The 23,188-nt window shown below is 38.7% G+C and overlaps 1 protein-coding gene across 1 annotated transcript in view; it reads right to left on the reverse strand.

The window, feature by feature from the left end:
* The window catches only part of CPNE4 (copine 4), a 495,352-nt gene that overhangs the window by 122,037 nt on the left and 350,127 nt on the right, over positions 1-23,188 (reverse strand). The window contains 2 exon segments of the mRNA XM_032594671.1: positions 6,142-6,216; positions 10,879-10,950. Coding sequence (XP_032450562.1) covers positions 6,142-6,216; positions 10,879-10,950 — 147 coding nt within the window.

The following is a 23,188-nucleotide window of genomic DNA, read 5'->3' on the forward strand; positions in this document are numbered from 1 at the left end:
TTTTCTGGTTGGTAAATGGAAAGGATTTCACATTTTGCCTCCTACCACTGTGGGAATCACTGATCCATGTGATATATTGAGTCCAGCACCTGGCAATAAGTACTCAAAAAGTGTTGCTGCCACAATTATTATCAATAACAGACACAGTGTATGAGGACACTTTGTAAAGGACTACATGACTATCAGGGATGATTACCACTAAGGAGTCCTCTGATTCCTAGAAATAAAACAATTCATAAGCAGCTCAAAAATATCGTAAATGTACACTCAGAAATTTGTAACTTAAAAACAACAACTCTGGGATTAATTGTATGGTTACATGACACAATGTGGAGTTTTTGGCTTTTTTTTTTTTTTTTTTTTTTTTTTGCTTGACCATCAGCATTAAGGTGGCCCTTGGGACAGCTCAGTGCAAGCAAGGTTAATGATATAGGCATTTTACTGAGGTTTTGCTCTGGTAAAATTTTTAATAACTTGGAGGCTATATTGCCCTGCACTTTTGGTCCAATATGAAAGACATTTTGTCAGGCAAGAAGGCAATAAGCAATCCGCTGAGGTCTAGAATAGAAAAAGAAGCAGTGCATTTCTATGACAGTGATCTTGAAAATGGAATATTGGAATAAGAAAAGAGTATCTGAAAGATTTGGGGCCATACCCAAACTCTATAGCTTTCTATCACTGTGACTTTGGACAAACTATTTAACCTTATTATGCTTCATCTGTAAAATGTAAATAATAACATCCATCTTTAGGAATATGTTTTTGAGTTTTGGAGATAATGTATGTTAGATACCTGACACTTGGTATATAATAGATACTCATTAATTATAACTTGCTGTCATCAACTCAGGCTAGGTTAGTTTTCAGGCAGCATACTTGAACATAGTAAAATCGCAGCCCAGGAGGTAGAGATTTAATGTTGCTTTAGAACAGGGTTGGCAAACTATGGTGTGTGGCCTAAATCTGGCCCACAGCTTGTTTTTGTAAATAAAGTTTTACTGGAAGGCTGACATATTCATTTACGTATTGTCTATGGCTGTGTCCATGCTTCAGAAGCAGAGCTGAGTAGTTGGGACAGAGACTATGTGGCCTGCAAAGTCTAAAATATTTATCATCTGGTCCTTTATAGAAAAAGTTTGCCAACCTCTGCTTTAGAGACATATGTGTTTATTTATTCAGCAACCCATCAATCTAGCATCTCGGGAACACTAAAAATGGAGTTTGTAATGAGTACTGCTACAGATATGGGGATCAGTAGTGAGAGAATTAGTTTCAGCATACCAACATGAATACTTTCTGAGGAAAAAGAGAAAGAATACTCTTTGTTGGCTTGAATGTTCTAAAGTGATTACATTCCTATCTCTACTTACTTATTAGATTAATTGCCAACTAGCTGCTAATGTACTAAATGTACTTTAGAAATTAGAACACCTACCTCTCCATTAAGTGAATTGCATTAACGTTAGATAAATAAGTTATTTCTTGCAAACCTAATCTATTTTATGTGTGGCTGTCATTGAAGACTACCTCTCAGATTTCAAGGACTCTGGATTTCGATCTTAGGTAGATGGCTGCTGATTCGCTGGAAATGCAAGTTAAGTGACTATTTCTATCAAAAGAAAAGGGGGAATTTCTCTGTCATTGTGATTTGCAAAGTACTTAGTGCTCACTGGTATACCTACAATAGCAGTTCTCAAACTCTTTGGTCTTAAAACCCCTTTACATTCTTAAAAATTATTGAGGACCTCAAGGAGCTTTTGTTTATGTGGATTATATCTATTGGCATTTATCCTATTATAAACTAAAACTGAAATTTAAAAAATATTCATTTGTTGCATCATTTTAAAAATAATAAAAATAAACCCAGTACATCATAACAAAAATAGCATTTTAGTGGAAAACAACTGCATTTTCCAAATTTAAAAAATAGTCAGAAAAGTGGCATTATTTTACATTTTTGCAAATCAGTTTAATGACTTAATGGCTTAATAGAAGGCAACAGGATTCTCATATCTGTTTTTGCATTCAATCTGTTGTGATATTAGACATCATGCCACTTCCAAAAAACCATTGTACACATGTGAATGAATGAGAGTGAAGAATGAAAATACCTTAGTATTATTATGAAAACAGTTTTGACCTCATGCATTCCCCTGAAACGGTCTTGGGACCTTGAACCACACTTTGAGGACAGCTGCCTACAGCATACCTTCACCTCCCTCCTCCCTGGTTCTATTTCCCTGAAATACCAAGTTCTCCACATCTAGAGACCAATTCAACTTATATTCATTTGCCCTAAGTCCTGAAGAAAAATTTGGATTTTAGATAGGCAACCTGATTGAATCCCTCTCTGTCAGTGACTGTGTGTGTGTGTGTGTGTGTGTGTGTGTGTGTGTGTATGTGTGTATAGCCTTGGGTAAGTCATTTCACATCTCCTCTTTTACAGATGAGAACAATGACATTAGATCAGAGGCTTTCTACCTGATGCATTTGGGTATCAGAAGGTTACCAGAGTATTACGGGGACCTGGGGATCCAGATGACCTATAAACATTGTCTGAGTTGGATACAGCATATTTTCCCCACATATTCATACTGAAAACTTTCAAGTATATGTAGAAATTAGTTGCTCTCATGATACTAATTAACACAATTAAAAAATTAAGACCTTTATTTATCTTAGTGGCTTTTAGTCATGATACATTTTCTCAATTAATAGATAAGTTTAACTGCTAACATGTAGGTTATGTAGGTAATGCTAAAAGCAAGAAGGAGGTTCTCCCTGATAAACTCTGGGAACTATTTTTCTTGCTGTGACATGAAATAATTGTATTATCTGATTCTATCACAAAAATACTGTGGCAAATTACATTTTCCAAAGATGGCTACCACCATGTCCACTGTCCACATGCTTTTCTACAGTACAACTTTGCCACTCCCCCATCAGAGTGTGCAGTCTAACTCCCCTCTCTTTGACTCTGGGCAGGCCTTATGACCTACATAGAACTAACACAATGCAGCAGACGTGATGCTGCATGACTTCCAAGGCTAAGTCATAAAAATGCCACTCAGCTTTTCTGTTCTCCTGGGATGCTTTCTCTGGGAAGAGCCAGCCACCATGTGGGAAATGTGCCTAACCCAAGACTACTATGTAGGCATGCTGGCTGACCAACCCAGCTGAACCCAGCCTTTCAGCCATTCCATGTGCCAGGCATGTGAGTAAAGCTAGACTGAGCTCTCCAGACAAGCTCCTCCCCTAGCTGAGTATCGCTGTATGGCTTCTGTTAACATCATAAGAAGCAGAAGAATTGCCCCATTGAACCATGCCTGAGTTTCTGACCCTCAAAATCATAACATGTAATAGAAGAGTTAAGTCACTAGGTGTTGAGGTGGTTTGCTTTGCAGCAATACATAACCAGTGGAGTAGTAGTATCTGGATAAGTCACCAGACCTTGCTGAGCCTTGGTTTCCTGAAGAGGTTGCATGAGGTGATCTTCATGGTATCATCTTAGAGCTCCTTAAATCTACATCTTTCCCCTTTTTCCACCTAAGACCATTCATCTTCCAGTCCAAAGAGGACCAATGGCCTCAGCCTTCTCCTCTCTGGATTACTAAGGAGTCTGGGCTAGATACCACCATAATTTGAAGGATCTGGAGTCTACATCACTGGGGCACTGAGGCTCAGCGGTGACCAGGGCCTTAGATAATCAACCCAGACAAAGGTGGGAATGGCCACCTAGAACCAAATTAAGTGCTACATGAGATTTTTTCAGTTTTGTGAGCCAGTGCTCATTCAAATGAAGGGAAGCTGTTCAAACACCTCAGAGCTAATGGGCCCACTAACAAACCCCCAAGTCCTCTTGCACTATAACATAAGTCAGTTAGAAAGTGGACTAGAGGTGCTTAAGAGACTATTAAGTAGAAAGAAGCCATTATAAGCCATTAACTGAGCAGCTTAAAACTGCTACACACTGACCCAGTGGCTTATAATGGCATCAGGAAAGATACTACAAAGAAATTTGGTGAATTATTCCAAAACCTGGGGAGATGATGGGAAAGGAAAGAGCATAATAGCCATTAGGAACTGAAGATTAAAAGCTTACGTCCAAGTGACATCAATGCACACTGCAGTTTCCAGCACCCAGTTCATGTTAATGGCAGAAAGTAGCAGTTCTCGAAAGTTTCACACAATCTACTCAGGACACTAAAGACATCCAAATATCATCCATTCATAAGTATAGAGTCTTCTCTGATGTCCCTAGGCAGAATGAATTAACCTTCTCCAGACACTCTGATTATACATCACCTATCACATCCTGTCATGGCTATAGTATTATTTATACCATTTGTTGTTTAAATTTATGTTTCACTTAGTTAGACAGTGAATTCCAGGTTGTGGGTATGAGAATGGTTTAAAGAATGTCTTTTCCCACCATCTAATGCATAACAAGCATGCAGCAAAGATTTGTGAATGAATGATGAATGGAGAATGAACAAATACAAGAATGAGCTAATGAGTGTATAAAAGGGCTGAGTACTGTTCATAGGTGAAAGTGAATGAGATACGCCAGGATATAAGCTACCTAAGACTTTAAGGAATTGCTTGAGACATTGGTTTACCTTCTTCAGCCTAACGCCTATAAGCAAGTGTTTGAAAAAGTGGTGCCACTTCTAAAAATCCCCTGTTCTCTAGTTGTGCTCTAGGAAAGTGGAATCCTTTGTGCATACATTTATTAATGTGATGTGTTTTTTTGACTTAAAGATATGGTTGGAGGGAGATCATAAAAATATGGTGAGGTTGGAAAGGACACCGCCCCACCCTTTTTGATGGGTAGAAACTAAGGAACTTTTTCTGTATATACAAGACTAACATGGCTTATGATTGGGTAAAAATTGTGAGATACAATAGAAAGAACACAGACGGGAGTCAGACTCCCATGTAACCGACATGGAAATGAATCCTCAGTTTTACAATTTACTAGCAGGATATGTTGGCCAAGAAAACTGCTTTACAGACCTCCCACTACAGGGAATGTAACTGACCAAGGGCCCCAGCCGCTGTGCCCTGAAATACATCTCTGCACTTGCACCAAGGCCAGGCTTCCCATGGGCTGCTCCCAGCCAGTGCCTGCATGTGTAGGGGATATTCAGGCAGGCATGGGAGACATGAAACTTTTCTGCTGGTCAATATTGGCCCCAGGACTCCCTGATGGCTTCGCTGACCCTTCCTTAGACTGAATGGCATTCTAGGACACTGCCACCTGCTCTTCTCTCCCTCTCTCCCTCTCTCCTTTAGTTATGGTAAGACTTGCATTGCGGTCTGCAAACTTCCTCCCTATGTTCCCTACACAAGCATTTTCCTAATAAAATCCTTGGGTATTTAAGCCTGTCTTGGTGTCTGTTTCTTGGATTATCTGGACTAACACATGGAATGACCTTAAGTTATTTCATCTTTGAATCTGTTTCCTCATCTGCAAAGCAAAAGTTAATAATGCCTGTTACATGGGAGCTGTAAGAATGATCAAATGTGATAATGCATGAAAAGCTCTAGGGGTGCCTAGGTGGCTCAGTTGGTTAAGCATCTGACTCTTGATTTCAGCTCAGATCATGATCTCTCGGTTTGTGAGATGGAGCCCCAAGTCAGTCTCTGTGCTGACAGCATGGAGACTGCTTGGGATTTTTTCAGTCCCCCTCTCTCTGCCCCTCCCCACCCCTCACATGCACTCTCTCTCTGTCTCAAAATAAATAAACTTAAAAAAAAAAAAGCTTTTAACCCTGTTCTTGGAAAACATAGGTGCTTAACGAAAGTCACTTTTCCTCCCTTTCATGTCTTCTTTTTTCTTATGAAATGTCCCTAACAATGGGCTTAAACCATATTTATCTGTGCACATTGACCTGTGACATTTGGGAACAAATGAAGCCTAGGTGTAACAAAATTGTCTTCTTTTAATTATAGTCCCTCCCACTTCTCATGAACTGCTTCTAAAATTTGGGGAAAGTCTTACTTTGCAGACCTCTGTGAAATCTTTGATCTGTTTAATAATGTGGGAAAGGGAGAAAACAGCTTCAGGAGAAAATCTGATTAAACTTTGTATGTCAGCCTTATTACTTTCTTCAGTTAGGTTAACACCCAGCACTTTACCTTGTCATCCAATTTTCGTGCATTGAATGCAAGTTCAACGTAGTCATCATTGCCAGATAATTCTTCAGCAATCACCTAAAGGAAAAAATTTTCACATATTTTCAAGTGTTTTGCAGAGGCTGTTGAAGCCATTGTTCTACTCCAAGGATCCCAGATTAAGAGAAGTATTTAAATATTTAAAATTAAGAAGGAGATTAAATATTTTTGAGATGAGTGAAGGAAAAAGATCTCTAAGATGTCTTAAAGTAAAGATGGCAAGATGAGGGGTTGTTCTCCTGGGAAAGAACAAAGGTAAATCTCATACCTGGATTTAATATCCCAAAGCTTCTCTGGGACTGTGGGCTTTGCAAGTGAGCCTTTGGATTCATGGCTTTTTAGAGCAACAATGGGGTCTTCAAAGACCCTTTGAATCATTTGTATGGAATTGAACCAAGAAGTTAAAAAAAAAAAAACTTTGACATGAATGTATCATTTAAAATATTCAAGCAACAACCTCAGGTAAGTGCTTGTGAGAATGGTCATAACTTAAATCACAGGGAATCCTTTTGAATTTTTCCCTTAAAAAATGGCTTAAAATTTTTGAAAAGGGAATCAGTCACTTTCAAGTTAAAAAGGAATGTTCAAAGGAACTCAGGAGGTTTGCCTCCTGGCAATTTACCTCCCTAGCAATTCAGATTCTCCTGGTAAGTCATTCTACCTTTTCTTTTTCTTTTGTCCCCACAACTAAATGATTAGAACACTTTCTCTACCTTTCTCAAGGGCTCTAAAACAAGATGCCAAAGTTTCAAATACTAGAGTACTTTGAAAATTTAAGGTTTTATTTAGAAATACTTCCAGTATTGCCCAATTGAACACTATGTGATGACAGAAATGTTCTGTAATCTGCACTGTCCAATACAGTAACTGATAGCCATGTGTAATTATTTTTTTATTAATTTTTAAAAAATTCCAGCTGTTTCACATAACATGTTATATTAGTTGCAGGTGTATAGTACAATGATACAACAGTTCTATATATTACTTGGTGTTCATCATGATAACTGCTCTTTAATCCCCCTCACCTATTTCACCCATCCCCACACCACCTCCCCTCTGGTAACCATCAGTTCTCTATAGTTAAGAATCTATTTCTTATTTTGTCTCTCTCTCCTTTAAAAAAAATCTTTTCCTTTGCTTGTTTTGTTTCTTAAATTCCATATATAAGTAAGATCATATGGTATTTACCTTTCTCTGATTGGCTTATTTCATTTAACATTATACTCTCTAGCTCCATCCATGTTCTTGCCAATGGCAAGATTTCATTCTTTTTATGGCTGAATAATATTCCATTGTATATATAGATACCACATCTTCTTTATCCATTCATCTATGGATGAATACTTTAGCTGTTTCCATATCTTGGCTATTGTAAATAATGCAGCAATAAATATAGGGATGCTTGTATCCCTTCAAATTAGTGTTTTTGTATTCTTTGGGTAAATACCCAGTAGTGCAATTAATGGATCATAGGGTAGTTCCATTTTTAACTGTTTGAGGAACCCCTATACTCTTCTACAGTGGCTACACAAGCTTGCACTCCCACCAACAATGTATGTGGCTTCTCTCCACATCCTCACCAACACTTGTTTCTTGTGTTTTGATTTTAGCCATTCTGACATGTATGAGGTGATATCTCATTGTAGTTTTGATTTGCATTTCCCTGATGATGAGTGACATTGGGCATCTTTTCATGTGTCTGTTGGTCATTTGTATGTCCTCTCTGGAGAACTGTTTGTTCATGTACTCTGCCTATTTTTAATTGGATTATTTGTTTTTAGGGTGTTGAGTTGTATAAGTTCTTTATATATTTTGGATACTAACCCTTTATCAGAGATGTCATTTGCAAATATCTTCTCCCATTCATTAGAATGTCTTTTAGTTTTGTTGATTATTTCCTTTGCTGTGTAGAAGCATTTTATTTTGATGTAGTCTCCATAGTTTATTTTTGCTTTTGTTTCCCTTGACTCAGGAGAAATATCTAGAAAAAAGTTGCTATGTCCAATGTTGGAGAAATTACTGCCTATGTTCTTTTAGGATTATTAGTTTTAGGTCTTACATTTAGGTCCTTAATCTGTTTTGAATTTATTTTTCTGTATGGTGTAAGCCAGTGGTCCAGTTTCATTCTTTTGTATGTAGCCATCCAATTTCCCCAACACCATTTGTCTAAGAGGCCATCTTTTTTCTCATTGCATATTCTTTCTTCCTTTGTCAAAGGTTAATTGACCATATAAACGTGGGTATATTTCTGGTCTTTCTATTCTATTGCATTGCTCTATGTGACTATTTTCATGCCAATACCATACTGTTTTGATTACTAAAGCTTTGTAGTATAACTTGAAATCTGGAATTGTGACACCTCCACCTTTGTTTTTCTTTTTCAAGATTTTTTTGGCTATTTGGGGTCTTCCATGGTTCCATATGAATTTTAGGATTGTTTATTCTAGTTCTGTGAAAAATGTTGGTATTTTGATGGGATTGCATTGAATGTGCTGATTGCTTTAGGTAGTATAGATATTTTAACAATATTTATTCTTCTGATTCATGACATTGGAGTATCTTTCCACTCGTTTGTGTCATGTTCAATTTCTTTCATCAATATTTCATAGTTTTCAGAGTACAGGTCTTTCACCTCCTTAGCTAAGTTTATTCCTAGGTATTTGATTATCTTTGGTGCAATACTAAATAGGATTGCTTTCTTAATTTCTCTTTCTGTTGTTTTATTTCTGTATATAAAAATGCCATGGATTTCTGTACATTAAGTTTGTAACCTGCAATCTTACTAAATTCATTGATTAGTTCTAGTAGCTTTTTGGTGGAGTGTTTAGGGTTTTCTTTATAGAGTATCACGTCATCTGCAAATAGTGGAAGTTTTACTTCTTCCTTACCAATTTGGATGCCTTTTATTCATTCCTCTTGTCTGACTGCTGTGGCTAGGACTTCCAGTGCTATGTTAAATAACTGTGGTGAGAGTGGACATGATTGTTGGATTGTACTGTTTATGACTCTAAAGTGTCCTTTTTTGTCCCTTGTTACAGCCTTTATTTTAAAATCTATTTTTTCCAATATAAGTATTGCTACCCTGGCTTTCATTTTACTTCCACTTACATGATAAATGTTTCTCCATCCTTTCACTTTGAGTCTGTATGTGTCTTTAGGTATGAAATAAATCTCTTGTAGGCAGAATATAGATGGGTCTCTCTCTCTCTCTCTTTTTAAATCTATTCTGTCACTCTATGTCTTTTGATTGGAGTATTTGGTACATCTACATTCAAAGTAATTGTTGCCATTTTGTTACTTTTTTATGGTTGTTTTTATAGTTCCTCTCTATTCCTTTATTCTCTTGTTCTTTATCTCATGATTAGTTTTCTCTAGTAAAATACTTGGATTCCTTATTTTTTATTTTTTTGCATATCTATTACTGTTTTTTGATTTGTGGTTACCATTCAGTTTATATATAACATCTTCTGCATATAGCAGTCTATATCACGCTAATGGTCCCTTAATTTTGAACTCATTCTTCATTCTTTTCCCCTCCACATTTCAGATATTTGGTACCATATTTTATATCCTTTTATCTTGTGCTTCTCTTGACTGATTTCTACAGACACACTTAATTTTTCGGCTTTTGTGCTATTTTTCTTACTCTTACTTATGGGTTTTATTTTGCACTCAGAGAATCCCCCTTAACATTTCTTGTAGGGCTGGTTTAGTGGTCATGAATTCTTTTAATTTTTATTTGTCTGGGAAACGCTTTATCTCTCCTATTCTGAATGGTAGCCTTGCTAGATAGAGTATTCCTGACTGCAAATTTTTCCCTTTCAGCACTTTGAATATATTATGCTACTCCCTTCTGGTCTACAACGTTTCTGCTGAAAAATCAGCTGATAGCCTTATGGTGTTTCTTCATATGTAACTGTCTTTTCTTGCAACCTTTAAAATTATTTCTTTATCCCTATTTTTTTTCCATTTTAATTACTATGTGTCTTGGTGTGGACCTCCTTGGCTTGAGTTTGTTGGGGAATCTCCGTGCCTCCTGAATCTCTGTTTCCCTCCCCAGATTCATAGCCACATGTAAATATTGGCTATGATATATATGAACACTTGATACATGGTTAGTGTAAGGTATGGATATTTTCTTTTGTTTAATTTTGAATAGTTTTATTTAAGTTTAAATAATCACATGTGGTTAATGGCCACTAAAAACGATAACATAAATCCAAACTATTATATTAAAGAGGAGGGCTAAATGCTGGGTTCTCTGGTCCTTAGGCAACAAATCTAACCTTGGACTCACCATTATCAGAGCAGATTTTTAATTCTCAAAAAAAATGAGAAGCAGGGATAGGTAGTTTGATCATTTGAAAACCCCAGACAATTCTATATTCTTAATGTCATTGACAACTCCATTTTTGTCCTCCACTAAAACCTATATATTAACTGCAGAAGTGCTTAATAAAAGTGAATGGCCTCACTTTCAAATCCTTATTCTATTCCTTTTTCCTAGGGGTGGAAGGGTCAAAATTATATGGGCAAGAAGGGTAACTAAGAAAAAAGGAACAAGAAGGATGGGGGTGACTTGGACAGCTGGGCAGTTGTGGCATCAACCCCAATGGGCAGAGAGTCTGCTTCTCACTGCAGGTTTGGACCAGCGAGCACCATCTAAGCACCAAGACAGAGAGCTGCTAAGGGAGGGCTTACCGTGATGGAGGATTTCCCTGCTGTGTTCCCATGCTTCAACAAGGATTTAGACAGTTTTCTCTGGGAAACAATCTGCACAAAAGAAAACAAAAGGTGAAGATATTATTTATATGAATGTTTGTCTACTTTTTAGTTTTTCCTTTACAAAATTCTGCATTCACAACTCTACTTGAAATTATAACACTGTATCTGTTTATTTTCTAAGATTTTTCCATAAGCCTCTCCTAAATACAAGTTCTTCTTTCTTTCTTCTTATGGCATGTGATGTAAGAGAGTGAGGGCATAAGAAATTACAGATGATTCAGTTAATTCAGAGGTGACTTAATTGTTCCTGAAAGTTTACCACCAAATTAGATAGAAAATGTTGGATATGCATTTTATGATAAAGCAGATAAAGTTTCAGAATGATCTCAAATTAGCACTAAAACCTCTGTGCAAAGTGGGTGATGGGCTACAGGAAGGAAAAGAAACTCAAGGTCTAAATATACAGCTTCTGTATCTATAATCTCTAGAGTTCTGTTTTTAATATATTCTTTAGGAAGATATAAAGTCAGTCATTAGGAAACTGATGCTCAGAAAACCACTAGGAGTCATTGGAGTCCTCTTCGTAATTCAGTATCAATGCACAACATGTGATGACAACCAAAGTTGCCATTATATTGGGAGCTATTTTTAGCAGAACGTGTCACATCCCCCTCTTACTTCCTTTTTTTGAAAAAAAAAAAAAAAAGTATGGCAAGGCATTGAAGACCTGATGGATATGGAACCCATGATTCCCAAAAGAGAAGAGGTTTAAAAGAATCAAATGAAAGCTGTGCTTTTGCTAAGGGAGAACAAAGTCATACTTTGTGGTAAGCAGCTCTACCTAAGACGGCTCCCAACAGTCCTATTCATGCCATTGTGCAATTCTCTCTCTTTGAGCGTGGGATAGATCTAATAACTTGCTTCTAATGAATAGAATACCACAAAAGTGATGGAGTATCCCTTCTGAGATTAGGTTACAAAATGAATGTCACTTCCTTCTTGATCATCATCTCTTATTCTTCTCAGAGCCCTGGCCCTGGGGGGAGCAAGTTACTATGTTGTGAGTAGCCCTACAGAACAGCCCATGTGGCAAGGAATTGATGTTTCCAGTCAACAGCTAGTAAGAACCAGAAGTCTGCCAACAGGCCCATGATGAGCTTGAAGCAGGTCCTCCCCTAAGTTGAGCCTTGAGATAACTGCACCTTGACAGCAGCCTTGTGAGAGACCCTGATCCAGAGGACACAGCCACACTCTTCCCTGATTCTGTGAGATTAATGCTTGTTTCAGCTGTCAAGTTTTAGGATAATTTTTTATGTAGCAACAGGGAATAACATACATATACACATTATTTACAGAATAAGAAAGGAGATCACTATAAAAAGCAAGGAGACAAACCCATTCTCTGACATCCTTAGATATTTTTGTCTCTGTCTTAGAGCAATGAAAATACTGAGTGTGCGTGTGTTAAATAAAAAAAAAAAATTCATAGAATTTTCCTAAGCCAAGCAGATTTAAAGATCCTGATTCTTGGGGCTCCTGGGTGGCTCAGTCAGTTAAGTGTCCAACTCTTGACTTTGGCTCAGGTCATGATCTCATGGTTTGTGGATTTGAGCCCCACATTGGGCTCTGTGCTGACAGTGTGGAGCCTGCTTGGGATTCTTTCTCTCCCTCTCTCTCTACCCTCCCTTGCGCTCTCTCTTTCTCTCTCTCAAAATAAATAAATAAATAAAAGTATCCTGATTCTCAACTGACTATGATTTGAAGAGGAAAGAGTATTTCTTTAAGAAACCATCTGGTGCTTGATGGTGATGATGATGATGATGGTGATGATGATGACCGCAATGGGAGCTCCCATTTTAAGGAGTACACGTTCCCCAAATATTTGCTTACGCTTCATTGTGTTCAGGTTTGGAGCAGAAAATAGATTGAAGTAGGTTGAAGAAGAGATGAAGAGGGAAGGAAATGGGGCAAACATATGAAGACAAATCTTTCAGTAAATTTGGTGATAAAGTGAGGCAGAGAGATAGAATAGAATCTTCAGGAAATGAGAAATTGATTAAGGTTTCTGTTTTAGTGGTCACTTTATTGTTAATTTTATATGCTTACAAATTTGGGATTGTTAGTTTCATTTTCTACATGAGGAAAATAGGACACAGAAAGTTTAAGTAACTTTTCCAAGGACACAGTCCTTAGAGTTAGTGTGGCAGGGATTTGAACATGGCTCTGACTTCAGAAACTGATGTCGAGCCATAGCTGGTAAGTAAATTCATGAAACAGATTCAGAAAATTTTCACTCCTGGATTTTCACTTTATGTGTTTGCTTTTAAGCCCTTGATCTCATATTTTTGAACTTAACCCTCAATATGTAAACATGAAGAAGATTGTAAAGAAATAATCAAGTTAGGGGCACTTGGGTGGCTCAGTTGGTTAAGCGTCTGACTTCCACTCAGGTCATGATCTCACGGTTTGTGAGTTCAAGCCCCGCATCAGGCTCTGTGCTGACAGCTCAGAGCCTGGAGCCTGCTTCAGATTCTGTGTCTCCCTCTCTCTCTCTCTGCCCCTCCCCCCCTTGTGCTTTCTCTCTCTCTCTCTCTCTCTCTCTCTCTCTCTCTCTCTCTGTGTGTGTCTCAAAAATAAAAACACATTAAAAAAAAAGAAATAATCAAGTTAAACCTTAAGAATGAAGTAATCTGAAGATATTGCCCTTGGTTAAGGGGGGTGTAGCATAATAATTAAGAACATAGGTTGTTGTTTTTTTTTAATTCACAGCTGGCTATCAATAAAATGACGTGAAAAAAATTTCAGATGATAAAGAATTGGCATTCCTTCTTATAGTTACTTCTAAATCTAAATTCCTCATCTTTTTCACTCTACTCATTAAGAAGGTTCCAGTGGTTCATAGCCAAAATTATCTCCTCTCCCTCTGCCATTCACAGCTTATCACTTGTTTTAGAAAAGCTACAATTTCCTAGAAAAATGTAGACATCATTCTTGAACTTGAGATGAACCAAAACACAGAGGAAACACAGGAAAACAAACAGCAAAGGGACATTAGGAAGACTTTATAGTTTCTCTCCAGGGGGTTTTCAGCAAGGAGGAATAGTGGAAACACACGAATAATTGACAAGGGTCACTGGTAAGTAGCAGCCAGGCCAACATCTGACTAAAGAAAGGCAACATATCTTTTACTAAATAAATTTGGCCTCAGAAATGCTTCTGTCCAGGTGCGCCTGGGTGGCTTGGTCAGTTGAGCGTCAGACTTCAGCTCAGGTCATGATCTCACAGTTCATGGGTTCGAGCCCCGCGTCGGGCTCTGTGCTGACTGCTCAGAGCCTGGAGCCTGCTTCGGATTCTGTGTCTCCCTCTCTCTGCCCCTCCCCTGCTCACACTCTGTCTCTGTCTCTCTCTCTCTCAAAAATAAATAAAATAAATAAATAAATAAATAAAAAGAAATACTCCATTCTCATTGTTTCATCCACATTGGTGTCCTACCTCTTATGGCTCAAAGTGACCCCACCACCCCTTCAACACTGTAATAACCCACTCATTGGGTTACCGGGTATGGGTATGGGCACACTGTCTTTACAAACTCTGTCTTCCAAGATCCACATTTTCATTCCTCAAGTTAGACCAAGGGAGACTTAACTCACAAGAACTTGGATGGTCACATTCTCTTCCCTCACTCTTTTCTAGAAATGCCAACATTCTCATTTGTTGGGTGTAAAGAAAATGCTACCATGTTACAGCTCTTATCTTTTTCAAGTACTAGGAAGATAAGCAGTATCCTCAGAAATATTCCTTCTTAATAAGTGGGCATTTGGGTATACAAATGGCTAATCAAACAAGCAATCAAACAAACTTAATTTTACAGCCCCCAGGCCTCTATCTCAGCTCCAAAGAATGAGTAATAATTAGGGATTCAAACCTTTCATTGTAATAATGATCAACAAACAATAGGACTGTTGGGCAAAAGTGGTAGGGATGTCCAGCTGGGTCAGTGTTCTATAGAAAAAAACCCTATTCATTGCAAATCTCACTTCTCATGTAGGTTTCCTGAAGCAACTGCATCAGGCTTAGAAAGGCCTTAAGTCTTGTCAGAGGACATCTAAGGCCAACAAACAGCCAGCTCTGCCTGGCAAGAGGATGCACTTGTTAGAAGTCCTCTAATTTAAGTAAAATGCTTGATAGAGAATTTAAAGCAATGACCACAAGGAATATTCACTGGACTTGAGAAAAGACTGGAAGACATGAGTGAGACCCTTAATGCAGAGATAAAGAATAACACAGCAGAGGGGCGCCTGGGTGGCTCAGTCAGTTAAGCGTCTGATTTCAGCTCAGGTCACGATCTCACGTTCCGTGAGTTCGAGCCCCGCGTCCGGCTCTGGGCTGATGGCTCAGAGCCTGGAGCCTGCTTCTGGTTCTGTGTCTCCCTCTCTCTCTGCCCCTCCCCCGTTCATGCTCTGTCTCTCTCTGTCTCAAAAATAAATAAATGTTAAAAAAAATTAAAAAAAAAAAGAATAACGCAGCAGAGATAAAAGCCTCAATAAATGAAATAAGAAACATGCTTGATGTAATGAATAGTAGGATTAAACAAGCAGAGGAATGAATTAGTGATCTAGAAGAGAGAGTAATGGAAAGTAATCAGGCTGAACAAAAGAGAGAAAAGAATTATTAAAAAAAAAACAACAAGAATAGACTTAGAGAGAACTCAGTGACTCCATCAAACATAATAACATTCATATTCTACAAGTCTCAAAAGAAGAAGAGAGTGAAAAGGGGGCAGAAAATTTATTTAAAGAAACAATAGCTGAAAACTTCCTTAATCTGTAGAAGGAAAAAGATATCCAGATCCAGGAGACACAAAGAACTCCCATAAAAATAAACAAAAGCAGACCCACACCAATACATATTGTAATTAAATATGAAAAGTACAGTGATAAAGAAAAAAATGTAAAAGCAACAAGACAAAAGAAATCAGTAACTTATAAAGGAAAGCCCATAAGGCTAGCAGGATTTTCCAGTAGAAACTTGGCAGGCCAGAAGAAAGTGGCATGACATACTCAAAGTGCTGAAGGGGAAAGATCTGCAGCCAAGGATACTCTATCCAGCAAGGCCATCATTCAGAATAGAAGGAGAGATAAAGAGTTTCCCAGAAAAACAAAAACTAACGGAGTTTGTGACCACTAAACCAGCCCTGCAAGAAACATTAAAGAGGACTCTTTTTTTTTTTAAGTTTATTTATTTATTTTGAGAGAGAGAGAGAGATAGTGCAAATTGGGGAGGGGCAGAGAGGAGGAGGAGGAGAGAGAGAATCTCAACCAGTCTCTGCACTGTCAGCTGAAACCAAGAGTCAGTCACTTAACTGACTGAGCCATTCAGGCACCCCTAGAGGGGATTCTTTGAGTGGAAAGTAGAGAACATAAGTGACCGTATAAAGGTAGGAAACACAAGAGCTGTAAACAGGAATATTTCCGTAAAAAAATCAGTCAAGCAACTCACAAAAAAGTATATAAAATATAATATGTATCTAAAATGTGGAAAGGAGAGGAGAAAGAATGGGTTGAAACTTAAATGACCATCAACTTAATATTGACTGCTATTTGCAGAAGAGCTTATATACAAGCATAATGGCAAGCATGTATCAAAAACCACCAATAAATACACAAAGAATAAAGAGAAAGAAATCCAAATATATCACTAAAGAAAACCAGCAAAACATGAAAAAGAGAAAGACAAGAAAGGATTGGAGTAAATCTTCAGAAATGATCACAAAACAAGTAATAAAATGGGCAATAAGTACATATTTATCAATGATTACTTTGAATGTAAATGGAATAACCAATCAAAAGACACAGCGTTACAGAATGGACAAAAAAAACCCCAAGACTCATCTATATGCTGCCTATAAAAAGCAGTTAATTTTAGACCTAAAGGCAGAAGCCCTCTAATTTGATTATTTTTTACTCTACAATGGGGTCATAACTGAAATCTTTACCATTCAACAAAATGGCGAAGTGTATGGGGAGGAAACAGAAGTTGAGACACTCTTTTTAGCAAATGTTGGACCAGGGGGACATTAGTGCCATGCATGATATGCATTTACAGATGGATCAGGGGAGGAAACGCTTATTTCCCTGTGAAATGGACAATATTCTAACACCATGGGTTCTCATTTTTCAGGAGAGTCCCCTGTTTCATTTGGATGAATGGGAACAAACCAGGAAAATAAAAAATGCTTTGTCCAATATTTTAGCAAGTGTACATTCAGCTGAAATTTCTTTCAAAGTCCTTCAAAACAGTCATTCTGGGGACTAGACAGTCATTTTTTATGAGATTGCTTTTATTGAAAATATCTTCAGATTCTTTTTTGAAATTGCTTTAAGACTCTGTTGTAACAAAACACACTTATTGAACAACTTCTCTGTGCCAGACACTGTTCTAAGGCTGTAGTGGTGAACTGATGAGAAACTTCTTTGGCAAATATTGACCTCTCTAGTATGAATCAGAATCAATTACCCACAAATCATGTATTAGAGAACTTTTATTTCTTAAAAGGTAAGTACAAACTGCATGAAAAACTGTGGAAATAAGTCTGGAAATCACAGGATCAAATAAAGCTTGATAGTTCAACTGTAGGACATCAACTGAGCTTTGGATGTGCATCTCCCTAAGTACAACCATGTAAGAAGCCTTCCTTACATTTGTTTGGCTCCAGAATTTTTTGTCAAGGAGCATCTCTAGTTCTGCAAACTAGCAATGACTACTACCACCACTCCAGAGAATAAGCAAGGTTTCCTGATGGCACACTGAGATGGAGAGAGGAAGACATGCCCAGAGCCCCTCAGGCTTTACTATGGCAGGGCTAATGGGGCTACCAACAGCTGGCATGGGCATCTCATTGCCTCAGGGCTTTCTCTGGTATCCATGCCTGTTGTCTACAGGTGCAGCAGGCTGAAAGCAGGGAGGATTACCATCCTTGGCGGTGGACGTCAACCAATGACTGATGGGCTTTGGTACAGAAATCCCCCAGTTCTTTTGCCCCAGGGATGGGGGTGACTCTGCAGTGTTTTTTCTACACAGGCATCCAAGTTTCCCTGGTGGGAAGAAGCTCTAGTTTTTCCAGTGGTGATTTGTCAGACAACACACCCTTTTTTATTGGTTATTTTCCCTTTCCTGTCTCACTTATCCACTCCCCTTTTGGTTTTTCCTTCACCTCCTCCAATAATCTACATACTCTCCAGTCCTTATCTGCTTCTGGGAAAACAAACAAAACTTTTACTCTGTGCCAGATAGTATGTTGAGTGCTTCACACATCTTATCTCATTTGTTGTTGTTTAATTATCAATACTGTCTCTTTTCCCTAAGCAACTGGAACTAGAGAAGCAGGGCTTGGAGAAATTAAGGAGTTTATCTGAGGTCACATAACATTATGGACTAAATTGTGTCCTCCAAAAATTCATATGTTCAAGCTCTAAGCTACAAAGTGCCTGTATTTGGAGGTAGGGACTTTAAAAGAGATAATTAGGGTGAAATGAGGGTGGAACCCTAATCCAACAGCACTGGCCTCCTTATAAGAAGAGGAAGATACATCAGAGACTTTTCTCCCTCTGCATATGTAACAGAAGAAAGGCTATGTGCACATAGTGAGTACAGCTGCCTACAAGTCAGCAAGAGGGGCCTCGCCACAAACCAACACTGCTGTCATGTTGATCTTGGAATTTCAGCCTCCAGAGCTATGATACAATAGACTCATGTTGTTTGAGCCATCAGACTGTGGTATTCAGTTATGGCAGCCCTAACAAGCTGATACATACAGCCTATAAGAGTTGAAGCCAGGATTCATTCCTTCATCGAATAAATATGTATTGGATATTATGTGCTGGGTATTGAAAATACAGTGCAGACACGAGCAGGAAGGGGCACTGTCCTCCCACACAACACACAGGTCAAATGCCAGCTCCGCAAGGAGAAGCAATGCCATGCCACGAAGGAAGACTGGCCTGGTCAAGGAGGTCAGGTAGGGCATTTCTGAAGAGACTACTCCTGACCTGAGGCTTCTGGAAGAGAACTGAATAGTCAAAGAGGGGAGAGATGATGCTCTGAGTTGAGGAACTGTAGGTAAAAAGGGTATAAGTGAGTATGAGGAGCAGGGTGAGTATGAAGGCAGAAAGAAGATCTTTAATTGATCCCCAGAGACTAGGCTTTTGGTGGCATTGCACTCAGACACTAGGTGCTTTAGCATTGTTGGCTGTGGTGGGTTGAAAAATGACCCCCCATGCTAGAACTGATACATGAATTCAGCAAAGTTGCAGGATACAAAATCAATGTACAGAAATCAGTTGCATTTTTATACACTAATAATGAAGCAACAGAAAGACAAAGAAACTGATCCCATACACAATTGCGCCAAGAACCATAAAATACCTAGGAATAAACCTAACCAAAGATGTAAAAGATGTGTATGCTGAAAAGTATAGAAAGCTTATGAAGGAAATTGAAGAAGATACAAAGAAATGGAAAAACATTCCGTGCTCATGGATTGGAAGAATAAATATTGTTAAAATGTCAATACTACCCAAAGCTATCTACACATTCAATGCAATCCCAATCAAAAGAGCACCAGCATTCTTCTCGAAGCTAGAACAAGCAATCCTAAAATTTGTATGGACCACAAAAGGCCCCAAATAGCCAAAGTAATTTTGAAGAAGAAGACCAAAGCAGGAGGCATCACAATCCCAGACTTTAGCTTCTACTACAAAGCTGTAATCATCAAGACAGCATGGTATTGGCACAAAAACAGACACATAGACCAATGGAATAGAATAGAAACCTCAGAACTAGACACACAAAAGTATGGCCAACTAATGTTTGACAAAGCAGGAAAGAATATCCAATGGAAAAAAAGACAGTCTCTTTAACAAATGGTGCTGGGAGAACTGGACAGCAACATGCAGAAGGATGAAACTGGACCACTTTCTTACACCATTCCCAAAAACAAACTGAAAATGGATAAAGGACCTGAACGTGAGACAGGAAACCATCAAAACCCTAGAGGACAAAGCAGGGAAAAAAACCTCTCTGACCTCAGCCACAGCAATTTCTTACTTGACACATCCCCAAGGGCAAGGGAATTAAAAGCAAAAATGAGCTATTGGGACCTCATGAAGATAAAAAGCTTCTGCACTGAAAAGAACACAATCAACAAAACTAAAAGGCAACCAACAGAATGGGAAAAGATATTTGCAAATGACCTATTGGACAAAGGGCTAGTATCCAAAATCTATAAAGAGCTCACCAAACTCCACACCCGAAAAACAAATAATGCACTGAAGAAATGGGCAGAAAACATGAATAGACACTTCTCTAAAGAAGACATCCACTGGGGCGCCTGGGTGGCTCAGTCGGTTAAGCATCCAACTTCAGCTCAGGTCAGGATCTCGCAGTCCATGAGTCCGAGCCCCGCGTCTGGCTCTGTGCTGACAGCTCAGAGCCTGGAGCCTGCTTCCGATTCTGTGTCTCCCTCTCTCTCTCTGACCCTCCCCCGTTCATGCTCTGTCTCTGTCTCCAAAATAAATTAAAAAACGTTAAAAAATACATATATAAAAAAAAGAAGACATCCAGATGGCTAACAGGCACATGAAAAGATGCTCAACGTCACTCCTCATCAGGGAAATACGAATCCAAACCACACTCAGATATTACCTCACACCAGTCAGAGTGGCTAAAATGAACAAATCAGGAGACTATAGATGCTGGCCAGGATGTGGAGAAACGGGAACCCTCTCGCACTGTTGGTGGGAATGCAAACTGGTCAGCCACTCTGGAAAACAGTGTGGGGGTTCCTCAAAAAATTAAAAATAGACCTACCCTATGACCCAGCAGTAGCACTGCTAGGAATTTACCCAAGGGATACAGGAGTACTGATGCATAGGGGCACTTGTACCCCAATGTTCATAGCAGCACTCTCAACAATAGCCAAATTGTGAAAAGAGCTTAAATGTCCATCAACTGATGAATGGATAAAGAAATTGTGGTTTATATACACAATGGAGTACTATGTGGCAATGAGAAAGAATGAAATACGGCCCTTTGTAGCAACGTGGATGGAACTGGAGAGTGTTATGTTAAGTGAAATAAGTCATACACAGAAAGACAGATACCATATGTTTTCACTCTTATGTGGACCCTGAGAAACTTAACAGAAGACCATGAGGGAGGGGAAGGGAAAAAAAAAGGTGAGAGAGGGAGGGAGCCAAAGCATAAGAGACTCTTAAAAACTGAGAACAAACTGAGTGTTGATGGGGGGTGGGAGGGAGGGGAAGGTGGGTGATGGGCATTGAGGAGGGAACCTGTTGGGATGAGCACTGGGTGTTGTATGGAAACCAATTTGACAATAAATTTCATATTAAAAAAAAAAAACCTAAATCTTAACAGTTATAAATGAAGCCACAGATTTTAAGTAAACCATGTTTTATCTTCCTTCCTGAATATCTACAAGTATCAAAACAATATTTAAAACACCCACATTTTAACATGTTTAAACTTGGTAAAATATTCTAAAAATTAAATTCAATGATTACTGCACATGCCTGGGTATTCCGGCAGTGTCTGAATGAGTAATAAGGACAATTCATACTTTTGTATTTCTATTAAGTGTAGATGTCTTTGATTTAATTTCAGAAATAAAAACCCTTATTATAATTAGAAAAAAAAAGAAAAATGACCCCCCCAAAAGATATTCATACCTTAATCCCTAAAACCTCTGTATATTACCTTATATGGCAAAAAGTCTTTGCAGCTTTAATTAAGTTAAGATCTTAAAATGGGGAGATTATCCTGGATTATTTGAGTGGACCCTAAATGCAATCCCAGGGTCCTTACAAGAGAGAATCAGTGGGCAGGGGGAAAGGGGGGTGCATGAGAACACACACTCAAAAGAGAAGAAACCATGCAGATGGAACAGAGAGAGATTTGAAGGCACTGGACATTTGGAGTGATGTGGCCACAAGCTAAGGAACTGGCGGGGACCAGAGGTTGGAAGAGGCAAGGAATGGATTCTCCCCTATAACCTTCAGAAAGAGCACGGCCCTTCTGACACCTTGGCTGCAGACTTCTGCCCCCTGGAGCTGTGAGAAAATAAATTTGTGTTGTTTTAAGCCACCATGTTTGTGATAATTTGTAACTATAAACACAGGGAACTAATACATGAAGTTAGTCCATGATCAGGTTCAAAGTCCGGGAAAGGATGCCTCAGTGATGGCTAATTCTGGGGAAATCCCTACCTTACCACTTCCCTCAGCAAGACTGCTGGGCAGTATTACTTCACCTGGTAGAAATCAGACCTGCTCAAGGTTTGCATTGTGCTAGGAGAGCCTTCTCCTGGTGCTGTCCCTCCACTTCCTGGTTGTCTTGCTGCCACTGCCAACCTAAAGGACCCACATTGTTGTCTGAGCACAGAGTAACTTCTGAGATCTTTGACCTCTCCTATGTACAAAACAATAAAGAGAAGCTTTAAAAATATTTTAAAGAACACTTTTTAAAAAACTTCAAGAACTGTGCTTCTTCTTAGGCTAGGATGACTCATACCCTCTCCCCTCAATGGGCAAATTTTATTCATTTTTAAAGATTAGAAGCTTTCAACAGTTGCTGTGTAGGAGGAAAGTGGTCACCTGTGGGACAGGGAAGAACTTTTGCTTTGCTCCTAATGTGTGTCCTCCCCTCTTTATCCTATCTGGCTCCCTCCAGCAGCACCAGCATGACCTGGGAACTTGTCAGAAATGCAAACTCTCAGGACCTACCCCAGACCTACTGAATCAGAATCTGAATTTCACTGAGATCCCCAGGTGATTTGCATGCACATTAAAGTTGAGAAGCACTGAGCAAGAAAGTGAGTATTGAATGTAGACAATTTTAGTATGATATGATCAGATTTTAAAGATTTATAGGAAAGGCCTTTTAAATTAATCCATTCTGATTTAGACTTTCATTAATGGGTAAAGTTGTAGGAACTAAGAAAGGTACATGCTGAAGCTTTGTCAGCCATCCAGGGGAGAGGACATGTGACACGCATGTGTGCATACATTTTATGGGAATTCAGTATAGTCCTTGCTTCCCCAGTGGAGGCTTACAAAAGGAACACCCTGGGGAGAATGATTCAGAATGACAGGAACAATGGGTGATCTACTGGTTTGGACTTACTGTCTTAAGCTTTCTATTAAGCAGAGTTCTAATTACTTCAAGTGTAATTACAGGCTTTTACCCTTTCTCTGACTTCATTAGCAAGGGA

The sequence above is a fragment of the Lynx canadensis genome, chromosome C2, assembly GCF_007474595.2.
Source record: "Lynx canadensis isolate LIC74 chromosome C2, mLynCan4.pri.v2, whole genome shotgun sequence".
In the NCBI taxonomy this organism is placed as follows: domain Eukaryota; kingdom Metazoa; phylum Chordata; class Mammalia; order Carnivora; family Felidae; genus Lynx; species Lynx canadensis.